This window comes from Vanacampus margaritifer, chromosome 14 (assembly GCF_051991255.1).
Source record: "Vanacampus margaritifer isolate UIUO_Vmar chromosome 14, RoL_Vmar_1.0, whole genome shotgun sequence".
Classification (NCBI taxonomy): domain Eukaryota; kingdom Metazoa; phylum Chordata; class Actinopteri; order Syngnathiformes; family Syngnathidae; genus Vanacampus; species Vanacampus margaritifer.
This window is the reverse complement of record NC_135445.1, coordinates 5,711,983-5,733,974: the sequence shown is the minus strand read 5'-3', so window position 1 is coordinate 5,733,974 and position 21,992 is coordinate 5,711,983. Positions and strand designations below refer to the sequence as shown.

At 40.9% G+C, this 21,992-nt stretch overlaps 1 protein-coding gene across 1 annotated transcript in view; it reads right to left on the bottom strand.

Moving 5' to 3' along the window:
• The window catches only part of notch1a (notch receptor 1a), a 36,971-nt gene extending 23,398 nt beyond the window's left edge, over positions 1-13,573 (bottom strand). Inside the window, exons 1-3 of the mRNA XM_077542247.1 lie at positions 13,304-13,573; positions 12,439-12,520; positions 17-279 (exon numbers count right to left, since the gene is read on the bottom strand). Of these exons, the coding sequence (XP_077398373.1) occupies positions 17-279; positions 12,439-12,520; positions 13,304-13,364 (406 nt within the window). The 5' untranslated portion in view covers positions 13,365-13,573. The remainder of the gene's footprint in view (positions 1-16; positions 280-12,438; positions 12,521-13,303) is intronic.
• Between the last annotated feature and the right edge of the window lie 8,419 nt (positions 13,574-21,992).

The window sequence follows — 21,992 nt, the reverse complement described above, 5'->3', positions numbered from 1 at the left end:
CCATTTAGGGTCCTACCTGACCAGCCGGGTGGGCAGCGGCAGCGGAAGGCCGTGAGAGTGATGAGGTCGCACGTTCCCCCGTTGCGGCAGGGCGAGCTCATGCAGGCGTGGTTGGTCGGCGTGAGGCACAGGCGGTCGGTGAATCCCAGCCGGCACACGCAGCTGAAGTCGAAGGTGTTGCCGTGGGAGACGGCGCGGCACTCGCCACCGTTGCGGCACGGCGATGGGCTGCACGGGCTGGGAAATTGACATCGGTTGCCTACGTAGTCACTGGGACACCTGGTGAGGAGAAAGCGGACCTTTTCATTGGAGGGAAGTGGATCGATTGTGTAAAAAACACAGTGACAAGAAAGGCTAAGTTAAGATTGCGGCACCCAGCAGAGGTTGGGGACTCAGATATTAGATTTTACTATGAAATATAATCATTTAAGTCCTTCTCAGAGTTCACTAAACTGAGAGTTACTTCTTGGGTACTGATTAACGCGAATGGCCCCCAGTTTGATAAGCACTTCTTAAATAATTATGCTCAAATCATCATCTCATCGCCGTTTCTCGCGCTACCTCTTCTCCACAAACATTCTGATATATATATATGTGGTATGTTATTTTTTAAACATTTTTAGGCCTCTTATTTATTTTTTAGAACAACAATAATGCTAAAATCTTGCCACGGTCCTGTTAGCCCAGTTTTGTTTAGTTTTTTATTTCTTTACTGTGTTTAAGTACAGTTGAATCAACTGTAGTATGCTAATAGCATGCTAGAACTGCCATTACACGACGTAACAAAAAATATATGCATATCACTGGTAAACATTTTTGGCTTCTTATTTATTTTTTGGAACAGTAACTCGGGGATTGCTAAAATCTTGCTTGTTTTATTTCTTTACTGTTTTTAAGTACAGTTAAATCAACTGTAGTACGCTAATAGCATGCTAGAACTACCATTAGCATAAATGTCATGTGGCAGTAGTTGCTAATTCTACACTAAAATCTCAGTCCTGTTACTCAGATGAGGAGTTTCGGTAAAATAAAACAATATATTTTTAAAAAAAATTAGCAAAGAATAGTGAAAATCTGCATATACCCATTGAATGCATTGGAGAGGAAAAATATCTATTAATTTATTTATTTTTAGAAACCCAAAAAAACTCTCAAAAAAAGGTGATAAAAATTCAGTATGTGTTTTTCACAAAAGAATGAAGAAAAAAATCCCAGAATAACCAAACGACCCCTCCAAATATAAAATAAATAAATACGTTTGCAAATATGCTGGTGCTGTATCGCAAGTATGCATTACGATTACCGCAGCCGTTAACCAACCAACCCACAAACATCTCTAGACTCACACTTCACAAAGTAATATTGTATGTGAGGATGAGCCTTCCATATTTTCCCACCCGCTCCGGCAGGGGTGTTGTTCTTCCGGATTAGATTTTCTCTGAACCTTAAAAACACATTATGCTGGGACGAGGGACCCCATAGGAGAGTCTGGCTCATTCTGGCTACCTTTCAAACCCCCACGTTGTCCACACTCATCCCGAATGAGCGCGGAGATCAAGGGGACCGTGCCGCCCCGTGGACGGCCACCATGAAGTGATGCATTCAGGACATAAGCCTCCCTCCACTGAAAATTCTTTGCTCCCATTCAGACACAAAAGCGAAGATGCTGCAACAGTCACATTGCTTGTTGAATGTGACCGTTCAGTTTCTATGCGGCTTGTTCTCATTTGGGTCACGGGTGAGTGGAAGTCTATCCCAACGGACTTGTTGCCAGACAATTTCAGGGCGCATATAGACAAACAACCATTTACACATTCACACTTATGGATGATTTAGAGCAAGGGTGGGCAAACTTTTTGTGCTTTTGGACCATAAATATATATATATTTTTTTAATGGGCCGGGTTAATTGTAGATGAGATTTTTTTTTTTATGATTAAAATGTTTATGTAAATGTGCATCTTTAAATTGTAGTATTCATTTAAGATTAATTAAGCAATTATTTATAAATAGATAAAAAATGATAAATTAAATTTTATGGATATTTTTTTATTTTAGGCAAAAAGGTTATTTAAATAAAATAATTCTTAAATGTTAATTAAAACCATAATAAATTGAGTTAATTATTTAGGCAATTATTTAATGAATTTAAAGATGTCCAAAATATACACAAAATAGTTTATTTCAATTGTAAAATAATTCCTGCTATTTTTTAAAAATAATAAATATTAAAATTATTTTTAATTAGTGTTGTTCCGATACCGGCAGAGGCCCCGATACTGCATAAAAACAGTTGTTGTAGAAAAAATGCTGAATTCATGCAACAAACATTACAGGACTCTTGATAACGTCATTGCTTGGTGGGATACTAAAAGTCTCGAGAAAATGCACCTTCCACACAGAAAGACCTGACAAGAGACTCTAACCCCGAACTGTTGAAGAGTGAGGCGGACGTGCAAACCACTACCTCACCGTGCCACACTGCTAAAATGCGACAAGCCAGAAATAAAGAGAAAGAGATTACGCAATGGTGATAATAATCTTTGTTTTGATTTTCTCTTGTAAATAGCAACGCTGGTGTTAGCTCAGCAAAAAAAAAATAAAAAATGCTATGGTTTGAATTTGGGCCTGTGTGTGTGTGTGTCGAGGGGAGGAGTGGGGGGCATCTGTTTGTGTCTCCACAGGGAGCAGGTGTGCATGTTAATGAGAGCAGCTGTTGAGCAAGACTCCTCCTCCTTTCTCCTTACATATCCCCCCATTCTCTTCCTTTTCCCCCTGGGAGGAAGGGGGGTGTTGCCAACAAGCTAACCTCACCTCCGGGGACATTCGGAGCTCATGTGAAGTCAGCTGTTGCAACTTCTGCCTTTTTCTCAGCCCAAACACACTTTTGGGCTTAACTTCTCTCCTTTTTTTTTTAGATCCCCCAAACCTTTCCTTCGCAGACAGTCCTCTCCGGCTAGTTTGCCCCTTTTACAGCATCCCGCCCCCACCCGAGTGTCACACGGGGCTGCCGAAAACCTCTCTTGTTGACTTTAGAGAGGTGAGACCTCTTAACGGGCCCGTGTGCGCCGCGGGGAGTCCAGACAGTTACAATCGGCACAAGACTGCCAAGGCATTCAAGGAAGCTTTGAAGTGTCCCTACATCACCGTAATATGAAAAGCGGTTCAAGCAGTTATACATTTTTTTCCCACCACTATAATGTTTTGTACATAAAAACTAAAGAACAAAAAAAAAACTAGCCTGTACTCAAATAAATGTTTGAAAACAAACAAACATTTCCATTTGCAGTACCATGACGGGGAACTTAGGGAATTACTGTCCTACTGGCATGCCAAAGGTGTCCTAGTGGAAAATAAGCATTACTAGTAAGACACAGTAGCTCTACAAGTTTGCCCGAGACATTCTACTCGTGTGCTGAATTGTTTTACTCGTCGGGACTGGATGTCATGGATGAAGAATAAATGCCTTAACTGCTTTATTGAAAGCCAAAATATCCAGTAGCCCAAAAGTGGCCCTAGTAGCGGAAGAACATAATTACAGACGCTCCCCTACTTACGAACATTCGTGTTACGAACAACGGTACATACGAACATGTCTGCGCGCATGTCAAAAAATGTCCGGAAAGAGATGCTGTAAGTTAGATTTTTTATTGCGCACCTTTTTTCGAGTACTGTAGTGCTTCTTTCCGCCGCTAATACCGACGCTTGGCGCTGTGAGAGCTCACCCAGCATTGGAGGCTCAGCAACGTGTCGAGGAGGAGGAAGAAGAAGAAGAAACGCCTGTCGCTCATAGATAAAGCCATCGCACTCTTCGAGCAGCAAGACCCAAATATTGAACGTTGCGCAAAGGTTGCAAATCAATTGAATGATGCCATACAGTGCTACCGCATCATTTATGATGAAAAAAGAAGAAAACTGTGCAATCGTCGTTAGATCGCTTCTTTCGGCCAGTTTCTAGTAAATCCTCCAAGGAAGATGCTCATCAACCCTCATCTTCTTCTCCGCGACCCTCAACTTCTTCCTACATTGAAGTTACGGAGGAGGAAGTAACTTTTGAAGCCCATTCCAGCGACGACGAAGAACCTCTCATGATATAAAATCCTCCTCTTCCTCCTCCTCCTCTCCTTAAACATCGAGTACATCTTCCAAAAGTAAGTTAAACTTCATTTTATTTATCTTATTACGTACATGTACATACTGTGTGTGTGTCTCTCGCTCTCTCTCTCTAACATACGTAGTACAGTACTGTACGTATTCTCTTTAAACATCAATTATAATACAAAATATAGCACTGAAGCAACTTACGAACAAATTCACCTTACGAGCGATCGCTCGGAACGTAACTCGTTCGTAAGTTGGGGAGCGTCTGTACTAAGAGACAAAAATTCTACAACTGCACCCTCGTTAATCTACAAGTTGGCAAAAAACGATTGTTGATATCAAGGACGTGGAATAAATACTCTAACGACCTTAAATACCGTAAAAACAAATGATATTATGTTTTTTCCCCCTCCACTGCTTTTTGGGATGCATCGTCTTTGTCCTGAAGGAGATCCACACACACACCACGGCAACAGGTCTCTCCCGGTGAAGCAATGTCCCCCCCCCCCCCCCCCCCTCAGGCCCGGAGCAGATGCTCCTCCAACCTCTGACCCTAAGCACTTTTGTGTAGGGGACAGCCTCTTTTGCCTTTTAGCTTCTCAAAGCATCCCCACACACTCCCTCCCAAGTGACTGACTGGGCCAGGCCCGCCATCTGCCACTTTGGGTGGTGACTCGATCCCCCACTGACGACACAAAAACCAGACTGATTGTTGGGTGGAAAATGCCACCGCTGTGGAAAAGCTCATGTCAACAAAGTACAGTAAAGATTAACATCATAGTATCCTCCTTTCATCGTGTTTATGAAACTGTTATATGATCTTTTTTTTCCTATTTCTCTCCTTTTTTTTAGCCTCTCAAAGTGCTCATTTGCTTGCATAAATTCCTTTTTTGTTCCTGTCACCCAAACCCCGAGGTTTCACATCTGCTGAAAGCAAAACCTGTACCTGCTCGACCGTGGCTGCCAAGAAAGGGAGATTTGTATCGCGTTAAGCATTTTTGGGTGAAATTCGCCCGAACTTTCGGACTGTGTTGCTAACGCGGGTTAGCCGTGATGACGCTGGATTATTCGCAGTGCACCTGTTTACATCCCGGATGACCCTGATTACCGCTACCGGGCAGACAGCGTGAGAAGCGAGACAAGACAGTTTTGAGCGGAAAACAAAGTGTCGAATAAATGAATACATAAATAAATGATTCGTCAGGCATTGAGTTAACTGATGATTTTGCACATCAACATCGGGCACTGTTTCATAACAACAACAAAAATGAAAAAGTGACAGAGTTGAATTGTTAACCGGGGGGGGGTCTATGGCTATTTCCTGTCTCGCCCTCTAAAAAGAGGTCAAGTGGAAAGATTGACAGGGGTCCGTCATGGTCGTTTGGTGCAAAAACATCCACTCTACATCTGCTGATTGCCGTCTGCCTCTCGACCTGTAATCGCTGTTTATTCAGGTGATCTTTCAACTTCACACTGTGCCACCCTTACCAGTTGTCATCTTTTTTTTTTTTTTGCCATGTATTAGCGTCTTTTTTAGAGGAAATCCAACACCGTACCCGTCGTCGGGCTCCTCCGTCATTAAAGCACAGATGGGGCATCACACGCACTCGCTGAACCATTTGCCCTCTGGCCCTTGCAGTGCAACGCTCAGCCACCAAAAGAGTTTCCACGTTTAACAAGTCTCAAGTGAGGTGTCAGCACCCACTCCAGCCTAGAAGCTGCTTATCTCCAGATAAGAGTGATCGCACGGTAAGAGTTAACACGAGTCTAACCACCGGGGCCGCAAAGTGAGACTACTAATCATCAAAGAAGTTTTATTTAGAAAATTGTCTGCATACTGTAGTAAAAAGGCAAGCCCACAAGCTAGCAAAATTAAGTAAAACCATCTTCGGAGCGCTTCTTAAGAAAAGGGGAAAAGGCCAAATAATGAGACAGACGAAGAGCCTAGAACAGGGGTCAGCAACTTTGACTGTCAAAAGAGCCATTTTAGGCCCAAGTAATATCTGTCTGGTGCCGCAAAACATTTGAACATTATGACGAACGAAACAGTGTGCTAGTGTTAGTCTAATGTAATGACGACCCAACAGCTAATTAGAGCTGAACCATAACAGAAAATGATGCAGCTTCCAAAACTTTTAGATTAATTTTCTTTGATCTTTCATCTTCCATTTTTTATTTTGTTGTTGTAATTTTTCATACATTTTTTTTTGCCATTCTTTCAACTTTTTGACATTTTTGGCAATTTTATGGAGTATGGACATATGGTAATATCCATCCATCCATCCATTTTCTTGACCGCTTTTCCTCACTAGGGTCGCGGGGGTGCTGGAGCCTATCCCAGCTGGCTTCGGGCAGTAGGCGGGGTACACCCTGAACTGGTTGCCAGCCCATATGGTAATATTCTGCCTTTATTTATTTTTTGCCTTTTTTTTTTGCTATAAATAATCTGACATTTTTGGCAATTTTTGTGGCATTTTATGGTAATTTTCAGAATTTTTTTTCCTCTTGTTTTCGGACATTTTATGGTTACTTTTTGAACGTTTCCTTTTATGCTTTCTTTAGTCCGTTCTCTGACATTTTGGGCAATTTCAGGGACATTTAATGGTAATTTTCTGCTTTTCCTCTTTCTTTTTGGACATTTTATGGCCACTCTTTAGACATTTTTATGTATTTAAAAAAAACAATTTTTTAATCAGATTTTTGCCTCTCTTAAACATTTGGACTCTGACATTGTCATTGCTGATTTTATCTAAAAAATATATATATTTAAAAAAAAAATCTACTATTTTTTTTTTTTAAAGATCCACTGGAGAGAGACTAAAGAGCCACATGTGGCTCCAGAGCAGCAGGTTGCAGACCCCTGGCCTAGAATTTACAAGACTCTAATTAATTAACGATGCTGTCAAAATATTGCTGCTTGTATATGAAAACAAAACAGCTTAGGGGGCCCGCTGGTCAGGCGTTTCACATAGCTAGCTTCCAATCAGGAAACCGGCAATTGACTGGCAGTCTGTCTGTCGGTCCAAGTAGCACTGCCTCGCTACCCCATGATCCACAACAGGATCAGCCGCATACCCGTTGACTCCAGCAAGCGCAAGGCATCGGGGCATCCAGAGAACGGGGCTCTGTCCAGGGGGGTTTGAGCGGCGGCTTTAGAGCTTAGATAAAGTTGACTCATTGATGCACACTTGTACACTTCTGATAGGCTTAGGCCCGCATGGAGCTGAGCCGGGACCATGCTGGTAATCCTATAGGAGGACAAATGAAGTGCGGCATTCCTTGAGGGAGAGAGAGGAACATCTCTTTCTGGTTGTGTGTTTGGGAGCCCGCCGCAGATGGGCTTTTGCCAGCGAGACATTTTGCCGTCACTATGCAATACCAGACAGCTCAGTGCAAGGTCAGAGAGGTCTGACCGCGCTAGCCGGGGGTCTATTTTGGTCAAATGCTGGATTTCACGCACTTGCAGGTGTTTCCTGGGTTTATTCTCATTGGTCAGAAACAGTCTTTTTGAATTTGGGCTCTTCAGATTAAAACAAAACAAAACAAAACAGTAAACCCTTTTATAATCAGAATATTTGGTCATATAAAAATACTAATAAATTGTTTGTGTTCATTGGTATGTGTTCTGTGAATGCGCTATTGGCAGGAAATCTTGGTCATATTACCGTGTAACTCACTAAGCCAGCCTTTCTTGAGTTGAATACATTAATTTCTTGACGTTTTAATGTTATTTTCTGTCTTTACGGTGAAAATGCCACAGTGTGTACACACATATATGCATGTATATAAGTCAGTGGGTTTTGGCGCGCAACCCACTAGAAATACACAAGGTAAGCAAACTAGGGATGCGCGATAATATCGGTGGCCAATAATTATCAACAATTATCGACCAATTTGACGTCAAACAAATAAACCAGATAGTAAAGAAATCTGCCGATAATGATAGACATGCCGCGTTGGTCCATCTGTTGTGTTTGTGGCTCAAGTTGTGCCCAACTCCTAAATTCCTCCCCTCACCTATTTTAGTGACGTCATAATGCGCGCGACCTCGTGTTCACACATTTTTAGAACACGACTGTGTTTTGGGAAACTCAAAATGACTTACCGGTTGTCTTTGAAGCAGCGATATCAATAAAATTCAACTTCATTACGCTTTACACAATGTATTTGTACATGTAGTTATAGTAGGACTTGAAAGTATATTTGTATTCAAGTTAATTTCGTAAACAATTATCGGCTTACAGACGCTCCCCACCTTACGAACGAGTTACGTTCCGGACGATCGTTCGTAAGGTGAATTTGTTCGTAAGTTGCTTCAGTGCTATATTTTGTATTATAATTTATGTTTAAAGCCTATATAAGTATATTGAAGGTTTATATAAGTATGTTTAAGGCTTGTACAAGTAACCTGCATTGGTTTGTACTGAAAAAAACTTTTAATAAAATGGAGAGAATACGTACAGTACTGTACTGTACACTACGTATGTTAGAGAGAGAGAGCGAGACACACACACACAGTATGTACATGTACGTAATAAGATAAATAAAATGAAGTTTAACTTACTTTTGGAAGATGTACTCGATGCTTAAGGAGATGATGGAGGAGGAGGATTTTATATCATGAGAGATTCTTCGTCGTGGCTGGAATCGGCTTCAAAAGTTATTTCCTGCTTCATGGGGACCGGCGTTTTCTTCCTCCTCCCCCTCGACACGTTGCTCAGCCTCCAATGAGCTCTCACAGCGCCAATCGTCGGTATTAGCGGCGGAAAGAAGCACTACGCGCAATACAAAATCTAACTTACAGCATTTCTTTCCAAACATTTTTTGACATACTGTACGCGCAGAAATGTTCGTATGTACCGTTGTTCGCAACTTGAATGTTCGTAAGTAGGGGAGCGTCTGTACTTATCGGTTATCGACACTTTCTAAATTATTGGTTTATTGTATCGATTGAAAATAGCATTATCGTGAATCCCTAAAACAAACATTGCGACACAGCACAGAACGACAATTTTGGAGTGGGGAGGAAACTGACGAGTAACATGACGTCTTTTATTGACCTTAGATTAAGTAAAAAGCGGAAATGGCGTGTATTTTTTTAATGACGTCCTTAACTCTGGTCATGCAAACGGGTTATCCAAATGTTTCAGAAACCAGAATCTTGACCTTAACCCGAATCTTGACGGGATGTAAATATAGTCTTTATACATTATGTGACCTGCAGTTGACTGGCCACAAATTTGCGGTTTACCCCGATTCCCGCCCAAACTCAGCTGGGGGAGGCTCCAGCTCACCCGCAACCCTAATGAAAAAAAAAACGTGAAATAGAAAAAGGATGGGTGCATGTTAATGGTTAGCAAAAGGTTTTTGTGTGACTAAACATCACATTTCCTCGATGGTGGGGGCAGCGGTATTGTCTTAATACGGGCATATAATCCCAGTAAAGCCATTGAAAAAAACAAAAACAAAAAAAAAAACATCTGATTACCAGTTTACGCCCACACTAAGCTGACGAGTGAATTTACACTCGGTTCTCATGCCTTGTGGGAACCCAAAGAGGATTTTGATCTTTCCCCCCTTACAACTGTGTCACCATATGCTTCCATGCTGAAGCCCGAATACGCGGAGATAGGATTCTCCCGATGCGTGCACGTGGCTCGGTTGCCCACAGAAGATCAGTAATGCTGATTGCTGATCTGACGGACGGCTTGCTTGGCTCGAGATGATTAATAGGAGGGAAGAGGAAAAAAACGAGGGCGGCGCATCTTTCCTGTCTGTTTTTAATTGGGACCGAGCCACGCGGTCACGTCTCTGTAGGGGCGGAGGACGTTCGTATGAACGCGAGCATATGCGCACGTGTGGACAGAGTGTGTGTTTGGGGTGGGGGGATTGGTGGGATGAGTGCGCAGATTAGATACTGTGAATTGATGGCCTCGGGCTACTAGCATCGCATCCTCAATGCTCCCCCTTTGTCCCCACAGACCAGAAGAGGCGCCCGCCGCGGCCACATGCCCCGAGGGGGGGGGGGAGATGAGGGGCCACCCTGGAGCCACAGTGGAGGAAGGGACTCCTCAACAAGAAGCAAGAGACGATTGTAACTCCTCTTTCCAGCTTGTTTTTTTTTTTCATTTTCTAAAATCAAAACTGGGCAATTCACTAGATTGGTAGTTCCCACCATTTTCCATGAATAGCCATGTTCGGTTGATCATTATTAGGGATGGACCAGTAAGTTTTTTTCAGGGCCGATATTGATACCAATTATTAGTAGTCAAAGAGGCAGATAACCGATATTTGAAGCCGATATTCATTTTCAGTAAAAAGGGGGGCAACAAAATTTTTTTTAAATACAAATGCCAATCTTGACTTTGTTGTTATGTCTTAAAGCATGTCGATTTTTTTTTATATATATATATATATATATATATATATATATTTCTAAAAAAAAAAGGTTAAGGGTGCTCCCAAGGTTACCAGTATGTTAAAAAATACCTGAAAACTTAAACTTTCACGTATCTTTGTTATGTCCAACAAAAACAAAAGGTTCCCAGGGTCAGCAGCATCTCTTATAAAATTAACTGAAAATTTAAAGAAATAGTTCCCTGGGATTAAAAAGGTTTTTTAATTTACCTTTTAACAGCCGCCAGAATTATTATTATTTTTTTAAAGGCAGATAGCCATATTTGTCAACATGCCCAATATCGGTGCTCCTAATGATTATATTCAATATCTAAACTAGGGGCGGGTACCAGGTGCCGGTATCGGGCCGATATCCGGCCTTATTTCAAGGTACCGTAATCAGCCAGTATCAGCCACCATCTTGGGGCCGTATTACTATCAGTAACAGGGATGTGATTTGACCAAAGTGAAATTATCTGAAAATTTAGCCGGGGGTCTGGGGGTCACTCACATGACAAAGAAATAGACAAAACAACAGCATAAATTTTCAATGTATATTGAACTATCCCATATAAAATGGCAGTTTTAGTCAACTCAAAATCAGTCACATTCAAAAACATTGGACTGCCTTTGCTTTTAAAAACTATCACTGAGAATATCATCATATCTAACTAATGTGATTACTAAGTTAACACATAAATAATGTTGAAGAGTTCAAATTTCATGAACAAATAATTGTATCATGACCAAATGAAAAGTAACTCATATTAGAGCATACCACAAATGTCTTTGTTATAGCAGAAGATGTTATCTGTCGGAGTCATGTGCATACACAATGAACTAAAAAAAAAAATAAAATAAAATAAAATAAAAAAAATCGATTTTTTTTTTGGGGGGGAGATAAAAAAAGCGGAATTCCGCGAATTAGCGGAAAAATCACATCCCTGCAGTAAGTAGAAATGACAAATTAGAAGAACAGGATATTGCCATTAATGTCACTATACATTTAAGGAAAATACAATATTGGAATATATATACTGTACTTACCTTTACTTTTTGGGGGACATTTTATGTATCAAAAGTACTAGTGGTGTAGGTACTAGGTATCAGTATTGGTGACTACTCAAGAGGTGAGTACTGAAAAAAAAAAGTGGAATCAAACATCCCAACTCTAAACCACAGAAGTAGCCCACAATTTAACTCCCTCCCACCCTCCAACTCCCACTTGTTTACCTTCAAATTTCAGCACTTTAGTCCAATCAATCTCACTCTGTTGACATCCAAACCAATTAGATTTCACAGCCATCTGGCCTTCTAATGGAGATCACACACAAGTGATGCAAAGGGTTGAGGTCAGGTGGGGGGGGGCTTATCCATTCAAGTGAGCAGGAGACAAGCCTTTTGGATGTGAAGGCGGGGTGTGAGGGAGGGGTTTACGCCAGAGGTTTGGGGTGTCTGTGGCATGATGGGAAGGCCCACTCCGATTAGTCACACAGCATTATTCCCCACTGCACAACAATGGGCGACGGGCGGCGGGCGAGCCCCAGCTGTCGCCCCAGTGAAAGAGCAGAAAAACAAGATTTAGGGCTGGACGCGTACTCGCACTTTGCAGTTGAGGGGGTCTTGCATTCATTAACAGACAGTGGGGGTGGAGGGGGGGCTTTTGTCCCCACTGGCCCTTCCGCACATCTCCGGGCCCGTTGAACGCTTTTCTTTCCTTTTTTGAGGGAACCGTTGGCTCCTGCGGCGGGGGTAACACTAAAAAGCGCACACCGGAGCTAGAGGAGGGTCCCCCGGGCCTCTGGTTGCCGGGCGCAAAGGCTGTTCAATGGCTGGAATGGGAATGGGGGAATATGTGGCTTGCCCCCTTTATTTACACGACTCCCCAAAAGCAATCAGATTCCAAAACAGGCAAACACAGTAAATGTTTTGATTCACTTACTTGCAGTCTCCATTCCCATTGGGGGCGGCTTCACACCTTCCTCCATTTAGGCAGGATTCAGTGGGTAGTGAGCATTTTAGACCTGTTGAATGCACACAAGAAACTTGATTTGTATGTAATTATACTCATTAAAAACCCTCATGAAGAAACTCAACTTTCACTAATGCTGCCGAAATATGTGCAATAATGTAATAAAATATTTAATTGAATAATGTGGTTTGGGGGGGCGGAGCAAAGGACACAGGTGGGAGACCAGAGGAGTGCATCCTGATGGTGCGTGGCTCTCCTTGGGAGGGGGGGGGGGGGGGGTGCACACTTTGGCGGCGGCGGCAAAAAAGCGCGCGGCAGCTGCTGGACTCAAACGGGGAACAAAAGATATGAGTCCAGCACGAGCCATAAAACATTCTACTCGTGCATTGTTAACACCCTCCATCCCCGAATCCCCCCTCCCCACACGCACACTCTCTCCCACACATACAGACAAAAGGTGCCCCCCCGCCCCCTCCCCCAAAAAAGTTCCCTTGAGCGTCCCACAGGCCCTAACACACGCACCGACTTCTATTATGTAGCATGTTATTCAAAACCGCCTGAAATCAACACACTTTGAAACACTTTTTTTCCACGTAGTTACTACACACGTAGGTTATGAAAAGTAAATAAATGCAAAAGTAACATTTTTCTAGCTTATGTGTTAAATAAATTTTCAAATAATACATTTATTAGCCACGGTTTACAGTTTAGCTCAAATTGAACGCGCGGTTATAAACGGTTAGGCCCTAACGGTCGACGCACGTGCCAAAAACGCACGTATTTCAACATGAAAAAAAAGAAGGAAAAAAAAGAGTGCAAAATCAACTGTTCTTACCTTGTGAGACGGAAATAATGGCCGAAAGGAGAAATGTTAGTCTCGAAAAGAAACGATACATTCCTCCTCTTCTACTTCACAAACTGAGCTGGATTCCCGCGTAGGGTTCGCATAGATCCACAGTTAGGGGTGTAATCCAGGTGCTCCGGCGTGGAGCAAAATGCAAAAAATCTCAAATACCACGCAGGTGCTCAGACAAACACACACGAAAAGTTTTTCTCCCCAGTAAATCCTCACGGAGAAAACACAGAGTCAGGTCGTAGATGTTAACTTTGTGAGAGCACAGCTCTTAATGAAGTGTTGAAGCTGCTCGGTGTGCTCAGGTCCCTCCCTCCCCCACCGCCGCCCCCCTTCCTTCGCAGCTGGTGCACGTGGAGGAAGGGGGAGGGGGTGGGGGGATCGCGTGAAGGGCACGCTTCTTCTTCTTCTTCATCTTCTACTATTACTTCTTTTTTTTTTATGTTTATTCAACACATTTTCAGATTTATAAAATAATTCGTTTTTAAAAAATCCTAGATCTTTGCTTTGAAATGATAAAATGTTCAGGTAGCATTTTTTTTTTAAAATCGTAACTATTTAACAAAACAACAATTTAACAAAAAGAACATAAAACTAAGGGGGGTAAAAAATAAAAATGATATACCTGTACATTCAATTAAGGATGGGCGAGTGCCGATATCAGGTATCGGTGTCGAAGTATTTGTAATCGCAACAGCAACCAATACTGTTATCTGGTTTTACGATAAGGAACTAGTAATTAAAAATTAGAAGAATAAAAATTTTACATTAATTTCATGCAACTTTAATGCTATATTGGGATATATAGGTGTTTCTTTAAAATAATATGTAATAGTTTTTTGGGGGCGGGGGGAATTTATGTATCAAAAGTACTAGCGGTATTGGTACTTGATATTGGTGTCGGTAAATACTTAAAAGATGAGTACTCGTACTGATATTGTTCTGGAAAAAAAAGTGGTATAGAACATCCCTACATTCAATGTATATTTACACAAAAATAGTGGATTTGGTACAAAGCCAATACAGTTTTAATCGCTTTTTGTTTCAACAATTTTTTTTTTAATGTTAACTTGTTAGTGAATGCAACAAAGCATGACTTCCTTCCCACAAACTTACTAATAGCTTTTTTTCTGCTAATTTTTTTCAGCAAAACCAAAAAGTAACAATGAGCAAGGTGACAAGCCAACAATGGCTTCAAAGCTACTTTGATCGGTAGACGAATGCAAGTGAAGTTATGCTGCGGCGCATTGGGATACACATCTGAATGTATTATGTGTTGTTGTTTTTAAAGCTGACTGTAGAAAAGCTGAATAGACCAGATCACTTCTACAAACATTTGAGTATTGTAGACAGATTCTCCCCATCTTAATACAACGAGTGTTGGACAGTTTCACGGCCTCAAGGTGCAAAGATTATGATTCGCTATGAAGCCGGCGCATATGTTTTGGTCCTTGACTGCCAAATGGAGCAGTGCCAATTGAAAAGCGTGAAAGATTAGGGAGTATGTACTAGCACCCAAAAAAATGTGTTGCATAATAGAGGGAGAAATCTGCACCTCTTCACTGTTATAGCTTAGTAAAGTAATATAAAAAAAAATTGAGAAATGTCAAGCTACAATTTAAGACCCTGAGAATGTGATTTGTAAAGCATTCCCAATGCTGGAAAAGGGGAAGATCAAAATGACCAAAGCGAGAGGTTAAACATCATCATCATTTTAAAAGCTTGAATATGAAGGTAAAATGGAGCTTTGTGGGAGATTCACGGGAGAAACTGTGACTATGCGGTACATGATGTCATTTGACCCCAATGCTCGACATTTACAAAAGCTTACAACAAAGTCTCAAAATAGTACATTGATTATGCGCACTGTGGACCTTAGTATTGTTATGCAGCATGCAAATACAAATAATACGCCCTTCTAACAGTGTGTATCATAAGACAAGACTTTTACGACTAAATGTGAATGTTTCTCACGCTTTGTCAGTTTTGATGGCTCGGCGTTTACCGACGCGCTCGGTCGGAATCCGCCAGTGTTTATAGGAAAACAACCTGTTGCTAGATAAATGAGAGGGAAAGCATTCTTGGCTTTTATCAAGGCGAAACGTTGACACCCACCCCCATCAAGCTCTCCACCTCTATTTGTTTTGTCTCAGGAGCATAGATGCCTGTGAAGCAGAGAACAGAGGTCCTCAGGTGTCCCAATTATCACCTTTCTCCATTGTCCGTTGCATTTAACTGTTTGCGTTTGAAACGCTTTTTTTCTTCTTTCTCTTAATTGTAAAACATGCCCGGACACTGCTGGGAAGACGTCAGCCTGGAGCGTGTGGTGGAAAAACAACAGGGTTAACGTCAAGTCAAAACACATGTAGGCTTAAATTTGAAAAATTATAATTAGGGTGTGTTTGTAAATAAATAAATAAATGAACAGGGTTAACGTCAAATCAAAACTCATGTAAGCTTAAATTAGAATAATTATAATCAGGGATGTTTGATTTAATAAAATAAAAAATAAAAAAAATAGGGTTAACGTCAAGTCAAAACACATGTAGGCTTAAATTTGACTAATTATTATTAGGGATGTTTGATTTAATAAATAAATAAATACATACATACATAAATAATACCAGTACCCAACTCTTGCATAATCACTAATACTGATACCAAGTGCCGATACCACTAGCACTTTTGATACTTTAATTAAAAAAAAAAAAATCTAAAAAAAAAAATCTAAAAAAAATCTAAAAAAAAAACAACTAAAACAATGACAGATACTTTTAAAGAAAGACCATAAGCCAATACAGCATTTTCCCTTAAAATCAATGGATATTTTCTATTCTTCTTAATTTCTAGTTCCTGATCGTAAAAGTTCTCAATTATATGGCCTGGGGGAGCATTTGCCATCATCTGGTATTGAAGGTGTCATTGTGCTTGAGTGTTAAGTCAGTAGCTACTTAAACAGTTGGTGTGGGGGTTTAACTTCCCTCTGAAGTTCTTCTCATCAAGCATGCGTACATTTTAAGAAGAGCAGCTTGCACAGTACAGATACTTATCTAAAAAAAAATGACTTAAGTTAAAGTACTGATTCAACTCATTTCACAATAAATGAGTTGAATCAGTACTTTGTATTTGAAAAATAAAGTCACTACGTTAGTAGTGGTGGTTATGCATTATGCCACTCACGCATTTCAATCAGGGCGTCTCAACTACATGCCTGCCGAATCCTGCAAACACTCGCAAACAACAAAATGGCTGCAGCGTGTTTGCATTTCTATGTGTCCATAAATGAGCGCTGGCAGACAATGAAGCACAGGAAGGCCTGGCTCCGTGCTGTCCCCGCACATGCACGCACACACTCTCACACTTTTAAAGGCCACAGTGAGAAAGTGCAGGAAATGGGCTCTCATTCACAAGCCTGTGACAAGTGGCACAGAAAGGACAACTGGAGAAACACCAGCGAAAAGTGCAAGAGTCCCCTGAGAGTATCTCCCCATGATTGAGCCATTAAAATGGATCTTTAAAGGGGAAGTCCACGTTAAACATTTCTTGACAATAAGATGTTATATGTGATCTCACTAGTCTAAACATGACATTGTGATTAATATTACATTTGTGGAATATGAGTTATGCAGCAAAATCCACGGGGCGGCCATTTTGCCACTTGCTGTCGACTGAAGATGACATCACAGTTGCGCCGGGGCTCAGGCAACGACTAATTATAAAGCTCACCTGTTTTTTGAAGCTGAGCTGTGATTGGTTGTTACTTGAGACCTGATCAACTGTGATGTCATTTTCACTCAAAGTGGCAAAATTCTTCTGATATTGATAAACACTGCTGGATTTTGCTGCTTAACTCAATATTAACCATTACATTTTATTGCACATTAGAGCAGATATAAAATGTGTGATTAATTGTGAGTTAACTACTAAGTCTAAGATTAATTACGATTGAAAAAATGTAATCACTTGACACTCCTAATTTATATACGCACAGTGTTGGAGCTAGACTAATGTGGATTTCTAAGTTCTATTGAAAACCTCAGATGGGATGGGGTGGGGTGGAAGGGAACCTCCTCCCCCCTCCCCTCCAGACCCACTACCATTAGCACACAGCCCACATATCATATTTTACCAAATCTAGTGTCCTCTCGTTCCTCCCATTGTTTATTTTAGGGGCCATCTGATATGTTGCCTGACCGGGGGGGTGAAGGAGGGTGATGCCCACCACGGTGGCTCTCTTGGTGGTGTGCAGAAGTGTGCGCAATAAGGGTGGGATGGCGCGTATGATTAGAGGAATTTTGGGTGGCTACAACAACCTCAGGAATCTCTTTTGCGGCCTCTTAACACGACAAGTGTAAATCAGCGTGCATATGAGACAGAAAGGAAGAGGGGGTGGGGGGGTCTTTGGGGGGTGTAAACCGGCACAGATGCTGAGATTTCCACTCGTCCTCCAGTTCCACGTTCATTACAACCGATGCCCGAGCAAAGTGAATGTTAAGACGCTCCAAATGGACCCTGAGAGAGCCAAGCAGCCTCAGCTGTCCGCAGTATCACTTTCCGTCCAAATTGTACGCGCGAGGGCCTGACAACTGTCATCCTGACCTTGCTTCTCACTCAAGCGCCCTCTCAACTCTCCCTGGACTCCCAAGGCAGGTTGGGACGAGATTACTGCCATTCACACGCTCTTGTGGCGCCCCAACAGTTGGACCAAAATAGTCACAAAGTGTGGGTTCGGAAAAAACCGCGAAGTGGTACCCTGTCTTCTGCTTTTAAATTGCAACCATGCTTACGACTCAATTTTCTTGCATGTCAAATCAATTCCCACAATGTAAATGGATTTAGATGAATTGTAAATATAGCACTTAATTAAATTGATTAAATTAAAATCATTATCTTTTTCTTGAATAAAACGTGCAATATCAAGACAATAAAAAAATAATAATTCAGAACTTTGATTTTTAACTTTAACTGTAGCGCTTGTGTGGAATCCCTGGACCCAAAATAAGGCCATTCTTAAGTGTGTCACATCTATTAATTAAAATTAATTAAAATTAACTAAAATTAATTAAAATTAATTAAAATTAATTAAAATTAATTAAAATGTATTGAAATGTATTAAAATTAATTAAAATGTATTGAAATGTATTAAAATTAATTAAAATGTATTGAAATGTATTAAAATTAATTAAAATTGATTAAAATAATCTAAATTTTGTATTGAAAAGAGAAAAAAATTCTCACCATAGTGCTGTCTGCTGATTCCGTTGGGGCTCTTAATACACAAACACATTGGTCCCCAATCATTTCCCTCCATGGACCGATACATGATAGTTGATTTTTTTTTTTTACGGGCCGTCCACCTTTCGTCGACGATAGGTATTGGTGGAGTGTGCTGTTGAGCGGGGTTCGGGTGCTGACGTATAGTTTGTAGGCACAACTAAACCTGGAAGTGAAAAGTTTTGAGAACTGTCAAAACAAAGCTGAGTCAATTTTGATCATTTATTTCAACAGCTGTATTTTACAGGAGAGGAATTGTACACAAAATTCTAAATATATTTTCAATTTGATTATTTTACATGAATTACAAGATTCTACTCAAGTAAATATCTATTACAAGCTTTGTAAAAAGAAAATAGAAGCCGAAGTATAAAAAATGAGATTAATCACGATTAATTGTGCAATTAATTAGTTAAAATGTTTTAATCGCTTGGCAGCAGAGGTGGGTAGAGTAGTCAAAAATTGTACTCAAGTAAGAGTAGCGTTACTTCAAAATAATATTACTCTAGTAAAAGTAAAACGTAGTCGTGAAAAAAATCATTCAAGTACAAGTAAAAAAGTATTCCTGAAAATACTCAAGTACTGAGTAAATGATTGAACATAAAGTCAGATTTATTTTTTAAAAAACAATGTCATCAGATAGAGAAAAACATAAAATGATGTGCAAAATCATAAAAAAAACAATATGAAGTAAGATCTCACGTTGAAGAGCCGTTCAAGAATTGATGAGTTTGTGAACGTCACATCACTAGACTGTCCGCGGAAATGCTCACACACAGTCAGTCAAGCGGAGCGCTTACGTGAAAAAAAAACGGTAAATCTAATGTATGAATGTGGTATGGAATGCAGATAACGACTCTAGTGTAACCCAATATAGCGGAGTAAGAGTAGCGTTACTTCTTCATACATCTACTCAAGTAAAAGTAAAAAGCATTTTGTGGTAAAGCAACTCTTATATAGAAGTACATTATTTTTCAAAAAGTTACTCAAGTAAATGTAATGGAGTAAATGTAACTCTGTACTACCAACCTCAGCTTGACAGCACTAATAAATTCATGCAGTACATCAGGTCTAAATGGGTACATTTTGCATATAATAGTAAACCATGAATATGCCGTACATTAATCTGATTTTTTCCAGACGTGAACGTACCGACTATGGCTTGTGGCCTACAGGGTGCCGTTTGCCAAAGAGGGTTTTGGGTTTCCCTGGCTGTCAGCCCCCCCAGAATGGCAACCACCGCACTTTAATAAACCCGTTCTGCAGGGGTCAACGCTACCTTTCTTCACGGTGTTAGCTGGGTCGCCCCGATCGCTCTCCTAACCCCATCCTCACCCCGGCTCGCCCGCCGGCATGTGTCGGGGCCCAGTTTTGTTTACTGGGCAGAGCATTTAGAGGGGTTAGTGTTTCACCGAGGCAGCTGTTGGCACCATGTGCCTCACGCTGGCGCGGCGGGCTGACAGCACGCGAGGCAAACGCTTTGCACACCCCCTGCGGCATCCCCCTGAGGATCCTTGCTCAGACGACCAGCAGCAGCCCCGCTCGGATATCACTTCGACGGGCAGGGGCTGCAAACGTACTCATAAGTACTTAAGTAGAAGTGCGGATACAGTAGTCGTGTAAATAAAATACTGGTGAAAGTTGTGTGAATGAACTAGCCTATTTAAAGTATAAAAAGGACTGCACATATATTTGAGTTGTCAGAAAGATAAATCCTCAAAGTAAAGTATGGACATCTGAAAAAGCTACATAAGTATAGTAATAAAGTATTAGTACTTGAGATGGGAAGCGGGCTTTGTGACATTAATTGATGGCCAACGGCTGGCGCTCAGCAGTAGCCTGAGACACGGCCTGGCTGTCGACAAGGAACTCCCACGTTCACGCACGCACTTGAGTCATCATACAGCAGCGGATAATGTCATGTCTGTCGTTAGAAGGATTTTGGGCTCCCGGCCAAGCATTCGCAGTGTTGCCTGTTTCACTGACAACTCTGTCACGGAGGAGTTCAAAATAAATCATCTGCTCAAGATTGATTACAGACAGCGCTCCTCGAGTGCTAATAGGTTGATTTGGTATAAGAACTGGAACATTTATATTTTATAAATTGATCTCAATGCTTTTTCATTACTTGGCGGAATTTGAGCAATTGCGCACTCCCGTTCGATCAAAATCAATAAAATCCAAAATACTGAAATTTCCAAAGTATCACAAGCACTTTTTATTATCATGAGTACACTAAGTAAGCTAACCTCGCAGCCTCATACTTCATGATTGTTTTCCCCTTGTCATGTTAACATTTTAAAAATTGGTTAAGTTGTTAAAAATTGGTTAAGTTGATAAAAAAATTTGAATGCTGGATCACAAATGTAAACTAATTTATTTACATACAACACAGTTCACCATGACAGCCAGCATGTTGAAATCAAAGTGGACAACTGAAAGAGCGCCATCTATGGTAGCGGAGGTGCATATACTTATGCGGTACTGTATTCCATGCATACAATGTTTTATTTGATTTAATTTAAAACAGGGTTGTCCAAACTTTTTCAACTGAGGCCCACATAGGAAAAAAATGGAAAAAAGAGCAGGGTCATTTACATTTATGAATATTTCATAAATACAAGGCCAAAACCAATTCAAAATGCTTTAGGTCAACTGCTATGCATATTTAAAGGAGAGTAAAAAACTTGTGTAAATCTCATCTTATTTCCAATAACAGCTATGATAACCCAAGCAGAGCTCAAGAATGGTTTTATTTACATTACATGCCCATTTTCCCAGCACTGCGATTAAACTCCTCCAACAAAACCATCTTTTGCTGCCAGGATGCAACACACGAGACTAACCTTTAGCTCCATTTACCCCAATTGATAAATGAAGCGCACTTTGGGAAGCCTGCTGCAACCAATGTTTCTGTTCAAGTTTCCCATGCTCCCAGGACCCTGGGGAGTGGCAGGAACAGATGTGACGTCTGCACTCCCACCACCAACCTTCCAACCTCTCGGTTGTGTCCGTCTCCTACCACTAGTCTCCCATTCTGCAGCTTGTAAAACAATCAATCTTCCGCTTGGAATAACAAGACTTTCTCCCGCCGTCGCCATGTCCAATAACTCACTCTTTAATCGATGCTGAAACAAAATTAATGCTCATTTCAAGAGGTTATAATTACATACGGTCCTAATTAGTGTTTGAATATGATATGGAGCCGTTGGAGTAATTATATTTGGTTCCAGTCAATCTGTTGTTTAATTTCAGTGCCATTACTCCTCAGGGCAGTGGTTCTCAAAGAAAGAAAAAAAAATGCTAACTAATGCTAATTTGTGCATCCAACAACACTCAATGCAGCTCTGCTTAGCTTATGGCTTTGACATGCTATAGGGGACATCAAGTGTAAAGG